The 12,364-nt window shown below is 37.7% G+C and overlaps 1 protein-coding gene across 1 annotated transcript in view; it reads left to right on the top strand.

The window, feature by feature from the left end:
• atrnl1b (attractin-like 1b) overlaps positions 1-12,364 on the top strand; it is a 69,599-nt gene that overhangs the window by 21,272 nt on the left and 35,963 nt on the right. Inside the window, exons 15-20 of the mRNA XM_032573713.1 lie at positions 700-887; positions 2,573-2,786; positions 2,880-3,071; positions 7,837-8,070; positions 8,724-8,861; positions 12,201-12,294. Coding sequence (XP_032429604.1) covers positions 700-887; positions 2,573-2,786; positions 2,880-3,071; positions 7,837-8,070; positions 8,724-8,861; positions 12,201-12,294 — 1,060 coding nt within the window. The remainder of the gene's footprint in view (positions 1-699; positions 888-2,572; positions 2,787-2,879; positions 3,072-7,836; positions 8,071-8,723; positions 8,862-12,200; positions 12,295-12,364) is intronic.

The following is a 12,364-nucleotide window of genomic DNA, read 5'->3' as shown; positions in this document are numbered from 1 at the left end:
GCTGATCAGATGTTTTTTTTTTCTCCCACATTTGAGTGAAGGATGTTTTCCTTGTTGGAAATTACAAATAGATCCGTTGACTTTCTCTGCTAAATACGTAATTTAGGCAGATACTGTATGAATTTAGCCGTCAGGGTTTGGCTCACGTAACTTGAATAAATAAGTCTATCTGTGGAGTGAATGTTTTAAACACAGCAGAAGAGTTTTTTATTTTTTGGGCTTTTTGTAAACGTGTTTTTCAATCTGTCATCCTGATGTTGTTTATCAGCTTTGCCAGTGCATTTAGTTTACCTCTCAGCTACTTCCTCCCACCCAGCCCTGTTGTTGACGTCGACGGCGACAGATTCTGAAGAAATGGCGCTGTCACTTTATCCGTAATTTTCAGCTCATGAAGAGTTGTCGCCTGAGGGGGACTGCGGTGGGAGCTGCAAATAATATCTGTTTAACGTGTGTGTGTGCGTATTTGTCATGCATGAAAGAGACTTGCCGATCACACACACAAAAAGCCTATCTAAGAGCAATAGATGCAAATTAGAAAATTAAATATACAGCACACATTGAGACTTTAAATGTTGATTTTTTCCCCCCCAACTTCACTAACTAAATAAAGCTCAACTTTTTCTGTGGACAAATGTTGAACTCAGATGATAGTAAAACATCATAGTGAATGATAATTTGGATTATGTTCCTATCTTCTAGCCCAGCAGTGCAGTGAGGGTTGGAGCCAGGTGGGCGATGCCTGTCTGAGGATAAACTCCAGTCACGAGAGCTACGACAACGCCCAGCACTACTGCAAGAACCTCAACGGCAACATCGCCTCACTTACCACCTCCAAGCAAGTCGACTTTGTACTTGAGGAGCTTAAAAAGCTTCAGCAGCAAGAGAAGGTAAAAACAAAATCACAGTTTGGTGAGAAGGGTGATTCTTATAGAAATTTAGGAATTAGTTTTTTTTATTATACAGTATAAAATATTGATTTTTTTTTTTTATCAGGAAATGGGTTGCATACATTTTTATTTATTGTGGGCTGTTTCAAATCCACATAGCCAAAATTATTCATACAGACTTCTATAAATATGTATACATGCACTGCCACTGAGATTTACTTGAAAATCCATTAGCAGGTTGCAACATGATCTCATGCTTTTGTTGTAATAAACAAGCTTCTTTTTCCCAGCAAGCTTTGATGCTTAGTCCACAAATTTTCAGTTGCAGAAGCTGAATGTTAGCCTGCAAGGTTTGATTGACTAGTTGCTGTTTTTAAGAAAGGATTTGTTGATCATGCTGTCATCTCTCTGTCTACATTGTAAATATTTTGAAGCAGGTCTTCATTCCTCAGTCAGCTCCCTCTCCGCCCATCTCTTCTGATCCTGATTTGAGATGAAGTTTATTATTCTGCCCACTTTAGGCATTGCACCAGTTGAAATGGTGTGGAAGACTCACCTTGACTCCTCTAAATTTGCTTATTGTCATTGTAATCAATCTTTATCCCAAAGCAGGGTAGTGGCTGAATCATGCTGAGATTCAATGCTGATTTTAGACCAATAGAAATTCCACATGATTTTGTTTTTAAAAAAATCTGACATTTTTTGCATGATCATTTTTTTTCACTAATAGAGGGGAATTTCAAATGGGTGTTTTTGAATTCCCAAAATGGACGACATTCACTCTAGGGGTGCACCGATTTCCTTAATTTTGGGTGATCAGTGATTGACTGATACTTACATGAGAGACCAATTTTTACTTCCTCTGCATAGGTCTGAAAATCCGCCACCATTCCTTTTTGCTCTGCAATAAGAGATCTGACAGGCTGGCCCACCTGGTCATGTTGAAACTTTTCATTTATTTTTTAGAGTACTTTTTGATGTTTTTCAATAAAATGAGATTGTGACGTTGAAGGTGTATTGTACCTATAACACCAGACAGTGTCAGTTTTAAAATAAAATTAGTATTGGTCAAACTCTGATTCAGCAGCATAAGTTTTTTAAAGATTGGTGATCGGCCACCCTTAAATCACTCCCATGGTGAGTGTATTTAATATTATATATTCATGCAGACTTAACTAAACGAGAACTTCTCTACCCAACTTTTGTACATTTTCTTAAAACAATGTATAGATTTTTCATTATTGAATCTCTCAATGTTAAATTTTAAATCTCTTCATTGCCAATGAAAATTTGGGCATTTTGCTAATTCTTTATTTGACTTTACAACATTTTCTTTCAGCTGCAGAAGAGTTGAGAAACCCCACTAATGAGTTTGTCATGCATGTTGTATTCATGAGGATTTAAATTGCAGTCTGTCTGCTTAGTTTCAAACTTTGCTTTTGTTCCCAGCAGAACCTTGATGTACTGTTCCACATTATTTTCCCATTACATTAAAAGCTGAATCCTGGAGGCAAATAAGTAATCATATCTGTGAAATTATGTTTAGCAGACCTTTAATGGCGTTTTTGCTTCCCAGGTGTAAATGGAGCAATTATTCCTATTATTTTTTTTATAATAGCGTGACTGAACAGCATTTGGGATGTTTTTGTTTAAATATGCAGTAACTTACAGCTCTGTTCCCACAGCGACTGTCTCCCTGGGTGGGCTTGAGGAAGATCAACGTGTCATACTGGGGTTGGGAGGACATGTCCCCCTTCACCAATAGCAGCTTGCGCTGGCTGCCTGGAGAGCCCAGTGACTCTGGTTTTTGTGCCTACTTGGAGGAGCCTCAGGTTTCAGGCCTCCGGGCCAATCCGTGCACTGCAACTGCTCATGGCCTCATTTGTGAAAAAGCCACTGGTTAGTGACAAATATCGTCAGATACTGTGAAACTAAATATGTTTTTACGTAAGTGAAGTTTTCTTAAGATCTCACTGTTTTGTGTTTTTGCAGGGAACCCCAATCAGAGTAGTCGTGGGTCTTGTAAGAAGCCTTGCTCGCTACACACAAACTGCGCCAACTGTACCAGCCAAGCAATGGAGTGCATGTGGTGTGGCAGCACACGGCGCTGTGTGGACTCCAATGCATATGTGATCTCCTTCCCCTATGGCCAGTGTTTGGAGTGGCAGACTGCAGACTGTATGGGTAAGTGTCTCACCATGCATTTAATCTAGGCGAGTCATCTTGGAAGTCTGACATTAATGCGAGGGACAATAAGTTCTCTTAGATTGGCTTCTGTAATCAGTCGATATTCATCACAGGGAGAGAGAAGAGGTTACGGGAAAGAAAACGGCTTGAAGTGTTTGATTCACAGGGAAAATCGCATTAGTTTCCTGTGATTGACTTTGGAAGCTGTTTTGGCTTTTAATGGTCAATTACTTTTGCATATAAACTCATGCCCTACTGCTGATGTCCCTGCTGACTGCGCTTTAGATGGACTCTTTACCTTAAGATGCCTTTAAGTAATCTTGTATGATGAAATAGTGGCTGGAGTGGAATGGAAAGTAGGCAAAAGGGGAATTTTTTTTGGGACACGGTGAATGGTTTTGTTTTAACAAAGGTGAATGTTGTTTGTATTTGTGTTTTGTTAAGTGGTGCAGAAAATATAAAAGCAAAGGTTCGGTTTAAAGAGGTAAAGGGTTTCTGGTAAAAAAGACCAATGAAAATTTTGATGAGTGATGGAAAATTGAGTTTGACTAGTTTTAGAAACATGGGTCAAAAAAGTTTACCATTGTTCCTGTACCACAATTTCTCATTTAGGAGAAATGCTGAAAGTACAGTAGCTTGGAGACCTATAAAACCAGCACCCTACCTAGAGATTTAAGAGTTTTGTGTTGGCTGGTTTCATTCAAGTCAGGCTTTGAGCGGAAATATTTCCTCAGACATTCCTGGATTCTTTAGTTTGATGTCACTATTTTATTGCACACTAGTTTTAAAAATGTTAATGAATGTAACTTTTCCACTGTTACTTCTCAATAGTCATTATGCAAATTCTATACCCTCATCACTGATGAACTTGCCCTGAGATAGGATGGAGTAGATTAACAGAAATAATTTCTAGACTGTTTAAAAACTAGATTAACAAGGTTAGAAAATCTAAGACAGAACTAGCTAAGTACTTTCTTAACCTAGAAGAACATTTGTTCCTAGCCTCAGTTTAACAAATTTCTAAGCTATTAGCTCTTTGATTTTGATTGACAGGAACCTATTCTTAAATCCACACTCTTATTCTCTTCATGGTGGTGCTTTAAACTCCTGTTTCACAAATAAAGAAAAGAGTGTTTAATGAAATTTTAGTCTTACTCAGGTTACACACATAGAATGTACCAAAACAAAAAGAAAAAGCAACAGAGCCAGATTACATACCAGACAGATACGAAGGTGAAAATACGTTTTGACTACCCAGCAGTAAACTGATTGGGGAGCTCCTTCACCTGAAGGTCGACAAAGCACTTTGGTTTGGTGCTGGTGCGTGATGTATGAATTATTTCCACTGTTGTGTCACATTGAGAAAAATCTCTGATCAGTTTAGCGAGTAACAAATTTAGGGAGCCCAGGAGTGCTGTCTCAAATTCATTTGTGTCTGCTGGTGTTGGGCAACACAGAGATTCTGTTTGCTGTGGATATTTGTCTTGAGGAATTAGTCTCTGTTGGCATGAAGGACAAGGAAGGTTGTTCTAAAAATTCCCTTTGTTTCCGCCTCATTCTGTTTGCCTGGGTGAAGTCGAAAAGCTGTTTCGATCTTGAATTTGTGTACCTGCTTTCTTTGTTCCTTCTTTAATTTGAGTGTGTGCTTTAATGTATTGTTTAGGCTGGGTATTGTATATAAATGCATTTGAAACCACAAGTGCAGGAGAAAAATATGCAGCAGTGGCACAGATGATTGCTGTGCTTTACAAGAGTTGGTGCTTTCAGTGGAGAAAATGCTCTTTTTGCAGACTACTTGGACAAGTAGTTATTTGTTTTTCACAAACATGCAACTTTTCCAAGTAAAGAAATTCCTTTAACCTGATTATGTGAAATTTGGGCTCCTCCCCTCTCAGATCAGAGTCAATTAGACAAAATGTAGTTTCTGCATCATCGTGGATTCTAAAAAACTGAATATACTAAAGTAAATTTCAAACATGCAAAGCCATGTTGAGTTTATCTTGCTGCAGTGTGTTTTCCCTGCTTCATTTTACTGGAATGGTATTTGAGCACTGTTTCCCCCACCTAAAGTTAGCTGCAGCAACATCTAAATCTTTGTCTTGTGCCGATTGCAAAATGCTGAAAGACATGGTAATGACGAACAACAGCTCTAAAGGAGCTACAGAGAAAAAGCTAATTATCTAAATTCTCACTTTGATAATTCATGTCTTGCTCCTACTGATGTGTTCACAGTTTACTGAAGTGCTGTGCTAATGCTGCTATTCTCTCTGTTTTGATATGACTTGTTGATATTTTCTGTAGCATATTTCAGTGTGGTTCCAGGAAAGTGCATGCAAATAAAACCTACAAAAGAAGTTCTCCAGACAGTGTCATAAATTTGTTTTCTTTTCTCAACATTTTTAAATTGAATAACTAGTGTTTTGGCTGCTCTCTACAAACTCTCAGGTAGCTATGTGATCGCAACTAATGGAGGTGATATCACACAGGCAGACCGTTAGGTATCTAGTTCTGTGTATAAAAATAAAAATAATGGAAAAAAAAATATGTATGCATGTATGTAAGTAAAAAAAATACAGGGCTTTTCATTTAAAGACTTGAATAGCAAGTCTTTAAATGCTTTTGTGAAGTACAAGTACTTCACAAAAGTACTTGTACTTTTGTGAATAGTACAAGTATGATTTTTGATTGTATTCGAGTTATTCTCTTTTTTTAGGGCTGCACAACATCAGAAAATCTTGAGCTGGAGACATATTCACAATATATTGCACAGGCCTGATGTTTTGCTGTGAAATATTGATAGAAGGGAAAACCCATAATTTTTGGACTGACAAAATAACACACATAGCTTACACGTTTTTGCAAGTACAAAAACGAACGACTATTTTATTTCACTTTTTAAATAATTGAATTTATGTAACAGGGCAGTACGGGTCTCCTAATAGCGTGGCTGACAGACTTTAGACCAACAACCATTAAAGGGAGTTGATTTTAGACAGGGACTCTGATACAGACCATTTTAAAATTTGGAAACACCTAAATAAATTTAAGCCCTCTGTTTTTGAATTGAAAGTTGTATAGCATAAATAACTCAATATGAGAATGTAATGTAACCAAAACCAAGCATTTCTCTCCCCAACCAATAGAAAATAACATAAGAAACCATTTTTGCAAAGTTAACTGGCCGATTTTTATCGCATCTAGAGCTTGTTATCTAATCTTTTTAAGACATTTTTATGTGTTTGTTTTTTTGAAGACACCTCCAGCCATCACATTTGATCTCTGTAAATGGAGCTTTGTGTATTACAACATGCTTTTATATTGAGGCAAAGCAAGAGTCCTCATCCAAATGTCTTCTTTTTTTCCCAAGAGCATTTTCCGCAGAAATCCTCCACTTCTGGCCTGTCGTGAAAGCAAACTTAAATGGCCTTACTTTGTTCTGATTGCTCTTGTGTTGTCATAGTTTCACATCCATTAGCGGAATAGCTGGAGATTTGTTTGACATAAACTGAGGTAAAAGCACTCAATGTTTGTCATCTTAAAATAGTGGCGGCATTTCTCCACTGAGGTGTCTGTTGAGCAGCCGAGTGGTGGCTTTGAAAAGTTGTCACGCAATCGAAGTGTCCTTAAGAGTCTCTTAGATGGCGAAACAGCATTTCTCCTTCAGGTTTCTAAAGTTAGGGTAAAGTGCCACGATATGCAGCGCATTTAATCCCTTTTCTGAAACTTTGCTGAAATGTGAAAGTTTTAGTGTTTTCAGGTGCATTCTCCTCTTATGTCTGTCTGTGGTTCGGACACCATCAGCCATTAAATGCTGAACATTGTGCTGTTTCTTATCTCCTCATCTCTTTCTGGTCAGTTTTCTTAGTGCCTCACCCTTTAACCAGCTTGTGTTTTTGTGTAAAGAACCTTCAATCTTCTGAAACATCTGGTGTTAGAAAAATTGAAATGAAATCTTGCAAGTAGGATCAGGTCTGTGGCAATAAAGGACCTTCTGAAGCTGAATTTGTGTCACATCAACATTTCAAATCTTTGTGTGTATAATCACTAAGTAGGGCAAATGTGATGCGCATTTATATTGAGCCGTCTCTCTTTTTAGTCAATATTTTGTGCAATTTGAGTAGCGAGTCTTTCGGTTTAAGCATCTCCACAATGTTCTTCCTGGCCCCCCCACTGTGTTCCCCAGACTCCACGATTCTGTTCGTTGACTAATGGTCTGTAATTCATACTGAGGTTTGTGGTTGTAATGTTATTAGCATGTACAGTATATATATTCAGGAAATATAAATACTTTAACAAGACTGCTGTATATGAAAATCCATTGTTGAAAAAATAATTTCAACATAATTGCAAAAACACAAAGTCTTACCAAGTAATCTTAGTTTCTGGAGAAAGTATCTTATCCTAAATAATATCTTATTTCAAGTTGTGTCTTGAAATAAGGCACAACTAACTTACAAGTAACTTTTCAGCAAGATATAGGAGCTGGTTTAAGTAAAATATTTCCTTAACATTGATGAATATTAATATTATAAGTGAAATCTGCCAATGTAACAAGTACTTTTTGTTAGTATTAAGGAACTATTTACTTAAAATAAGCTCCTATATCTTGCTGAAAAGTTTCTTGTAAGTAACTCATTTCAAGTGCACTAAGATACTTGCACTATAAACTAGACCAAAAATACTTCTTTTTGCAGTGAAGATCAATTACATCATTGAGTTAAAGCATACAAAATAGTGACTTTATGCTTCTTTTCCCCTCCAGCTCAGAACTGTTCTGGACTGCGGACGTGCTCCCAGTGCTTGGACCAGCCGGAGTGTGGCTGGTGTGGGGACCCCAGCAGCACAGGGAAGGGCCTCTGCATGGAGGGCTCCTATCGGGGGCCCATGAAAAGAGTGGCTAAGCAAGGCCAGCAGAGCCAATCCCATGACATGAACCTGGAGCCGGCCAGCTGCCCCAAAGACAAAAGCTTCGAGTGGGCCTTTATTAACTGCCCTGGTGAGTAAACTACACTCTGTGCCGCCTGTTGAAGTTCTAGTATATCTGCTGCATTATTGGGTATTGATTCTTGGCTTTTTGATTTTTGTTTGAAAGTGATATCTCCATACTGGAATCCTGTTTCAGCTGCAGAATGCAACTAATCCCTCCCTGATGACTCTGTGCAACCTTATGCTATTGTTTCTTTTTTAATGTGACCTCTTTGTTCGCTTCTTCGCTATACATTAGCGGATGATAATAATATACCCTTTTGAAAGTGGTAATTTGATCATCTAAATGGTGCTTGGTTGTTTTCCGCTGCAGATTATTGGAAAGCTCCACATTGAAGTGAAAGGCAATGACCTAATTTTCTAAAGTTTTTTATTTTTTTCAGTTGTAGATGTATCCAGAGGCCAATTAAAAGTTGTTCCAATAAAACAAATTCCAAATGGCAGCACTGATTAAAAAATAATTAATATGACATTGCAGACGCAAGTTGTTGACAGCATTAACGGGTTTCTATCATTACTGGGGAGCAAAAACAACCGTAGCTGCAAAATCCCTAATCCCAAATCGACGCCCACATGACACTCAGACAGGTGTATTGAAAAGCATTTTAAAGTCGTCCATTTCTGTCTCTCTTGTTTCTCACCAACACTTCCTCTTCTTTTCAGCATGCCAGTGTAACGGCCACAGCACGTGTGTGAACGGCAGTGTGTGCGAGCAGTGTCGCAACCTCACCACCGGTCCGCACTGTGAGACCTGCATGCCAGGTTACCACGGAGACCCGACCAATGGCGGCAAATGCCAGGGTGAGTGCTGCACCTCCTTTGACTTTATTTATTTTGTGCTTCCAGTTGTAAATGTTTTCCTCTGAACCAACGGACATAATCTGGACGTGTTGCTGCAACGTTGGGTCTGGTTTTGAAGCCAAACAAAGCATTTCAACTTTGATTATTTGAAAAAAAAAAAAATAACATATGGGGTGGGATTATCTAAGCCCGGTTTGTTAAATCCAAGGCAGCTTGTTATAAACCATCAATAGATTTCACTCGGATTGTGTTGTCTTGAGTCTTGTGGAACATTGACATAATCCAACCCAATATGGTGAATGTTTTCTATTCAAATGTCCAGAATGTTGCAAAAATGACAGAAAATTAAAACATTTCAGTTAGGAAATGTATGAAATGATGAAATCAAGGATTTGTAGGAAATCTGTTTTGCTATTCATTTCTTTGCTGAAATTCATTTGGCAGCAGGCTGTAAGATAATTACTTTCAGAAAAATTTAAGTAATTTATGAGGTGAGTTTTACACATTTTCGGACACTTTTCTAGCCTACACAATCACAATAATTTACAGAGTAATCCAAAGTCACTTTGAAAATGGTGAGACAAGTTTCAACAAAAGCTCCCCATTTTCATTCCTTTACTGATTTCTTAGGTGTGGTGCTCAGTTTTTGCCTTGTTTGTAAGACTTCTTTATTCAGGTGAGGATAAAAGTAGATGTATATCTTAAGCCTGCTGCCAAATGAAGAAAATTATTCTTCAGTCGTTGCAAACTATACTTTCTACAGAGTCACTGTTTTCAATGTAGATAATGATTATGCTGTGTTCCCCACAAAATTTAAAGCTTTGAATGATTGCAGTCACACCACAGGAGTTGGCACTAAGTCAAAGGAATGACAGTATAGCTGTCTGATGTCTTTCTACATCTGTCAACTGAATGAGTTGAACATTGGTTGAACTATGGTTTTGCAGGTTCCTTGTAAAGATGAGATTTACTTCCCCCTCATGTGTTTTGACATGAAATATAAAAAGAATTCCTGAGAAATTATACCCAGGCATTTGTTTGAAGTATTGGACGCAGGAGTCACACACATTCACATTCAAAAACATATCGCCGTGGGAGCTTTGTATCCCTAGAGACCATTTTCTGATGCATGTAACGTAGTTGTAAAGCTGCACACCTTTAAAATTTTCTGGAATTTGTTCATTTTTCTCTGAAGTAAATCCAGACCTGTCATTGAAACTTGTCTATGAATTCACAGTTTAATTTAAATTGAGGAAGCATTCCTTCCTCCCAAACAAAACATTAAAAAATGAGATTTTACACACACACACACACGCACACACACACACACAAATTCCTCTTCAGACACTGAAATAATTTGCTCTTTTGAGTTGGTCCAGTTGGATTATTGTTGTATTTTTCCTTCTTTCTTTGCATGATTTTAATTCAGTTCATACTGAATTAATACTGCCTGTATTCCATAAAATTTTGCAGATTCTTGGCCCAGATTTAAATGATCAGTTTTGCTTATTAGATCATTGATTCAAGTTGTTTAATTCACAATTTATTATTTTTTTTAGACATTTGTTATTCTATTTAATTTGTTTACCTTGCACAAATTCACAACAAATGTATTCTCCAGGCATTTGGCGGAACAGACACGCCCATTTCATATATTAGGAATCCCATTTAATTGTTTTAAATCATTGACTTTGTGCAATGCCATCTAATAATGAGCTCTTCCAGTTATCTCTGCTGTGCATACACATTCCAGTGAGCACCAGAGGAAATTCAGCTTCTGTTCAAAATGTTTATGTATTTTATCTTAGGGCACTTAAGAAAAACTCAATTTATATCCATTTCTGCAGAAATGTGTTATCAAGTCAGTTTTACAGAATTATATTGCCAGAATCAAAATCATTTGAATGTAACTCAGATTAATTATACTGTAATTATGATATAGTGCATTCAAATAAAGTTTAGAATGTCAATTGGTTAAACGGCATCTACCTAAGGAAGATTATCATGTCAAACTTTGCTGCAATTCATTTTGGACAAGCAAAATGTGAGGAAATGAGCAAGAATTCCTGTCAGAAGTCAGAAAGGAGCAAAGCTGTTTGGATAAGCTCACAAGACAAACATTTAGAAAAACCAACTGATCCAACATTCAAGTTTTTGGACTGCCAGAGGAAACCAGAGTACCTGGAGAAAATCTACACACGCACAAGCAGAACATACAAACTCCATGCTCAAAGGCAACAGTGCTACCATCTGCTGCACCATGCAGCCTGCACAGAAACCAGTCAGATGAAAAACTGATTTGTTTAAGTTAAAGATCTAAAAGGAATCTTTGTCACTGTTTTGTTTAGTTGCTCCAAACTCAGCAGAATCCATCACAGCTTAAGGGTTAAATACTTGCAACTCAAAAGCTTCTTAATATTTCAAAATCCGTCAAGAATTTGGTCTGCATATTACTTATCATTACTAGCTAAGTGGCTCGATTATTGTGCCTCTTGTGATGTCATCAACCAAAATAAGCTCAAAGCAGAAATATCTTTTTTTTTCTTTAGCATTACTTTTACACCTTTCTGTATTTTTGTGAAACCCTCCAGTAAAAATCTATACTATCAATATTTGTTGGTGGAAAAAAATACTCATCTGGATGGTATCTTTAAGTTGCAGTGTGTCAGTAAGAATACGTCGTAAAGCAAGAACTTAGACACTTGGTTAAAAGCTTTCCAGTCATGTAAAATATTTATATGCACCATGTTAGAATTTGGGAATGGGGGTAGAAGGCCCACTGACCCCTCAGTAATCCGTCTTCTCAGTGTTTTAAACTCAGTGAACTAAAATAAAGGGGTCTCTTATTTTCCTTCAAATGCTAACCTAAAAACCTGCCTCTGTCAAAGCACTTTAGCAGCCAGTCTACCCATCTATTGCTGCACCTTTTACATTCCTCACACATACAGAGTCTCAAACATACACAGCTGGGGGGTAAGGTGTGTGGGGAAGGTTCTCAATTGTCTGTTAGATCTTTAAAGTTCACCCAATCTTTTGGGAAAGGCTTTTGTTTATCGTTGTTCCTGGATCAATATCAATTTCCGTCGTGTGTTTGATGCAACAGCAAGAATCTGGGGCCTAGCTTAGCACAAACAGGCCAAGAAAAGAACAATTGCGAAGGTTGTAGGACTGATGGGATGTGAATTCTCTCTCAGGTGTTTTCAATTCAAACATTTGTAACAACTTATTGTTGATAGAGTATTTGGTACTGTCAGTAATCTATTCATGGATGTGTTCTCTCTCTTTTAATGCTCATTCTTATCAATCTTTCCCCCCATCTGTTCTTGTCACCTGTTCCAGCTTGTAAGTGCAATGGTCACGCAAACGTATGCCAGGTGTTAACGGGCAAGTGCTTCTGCACCACCAAGGGGATCAAAGGAGACCAGTGCCAGCTGTGAGTACAACAAACTCAGTAAAAATCTGAATCTAAACAAACACTCTGGTTTATCTCTCCAGTTTTTGAA

The sequence above is a fragment of the Xiphophorus hellerii genome, chromosome 10 (genome assembly GCF_003331165.1).
Source record: "Xiphophorus hellerii strain 12219 chromosome 10, Xiphophorus_hellerii-4.1, whole genome shotgun sequence".
NCBI classification, from domain to species: Eukaryota; Metazoa; Chordata; class Actinopteri; order Cyprinodontiformes; family Poeciliidae; genus Xiphophorus; species Xiphophorus hellerii.
Note: the sequence above shows the minus strand (reverse complement) of the source record. Positions and strands in the feature narration are given on the sequence as shown.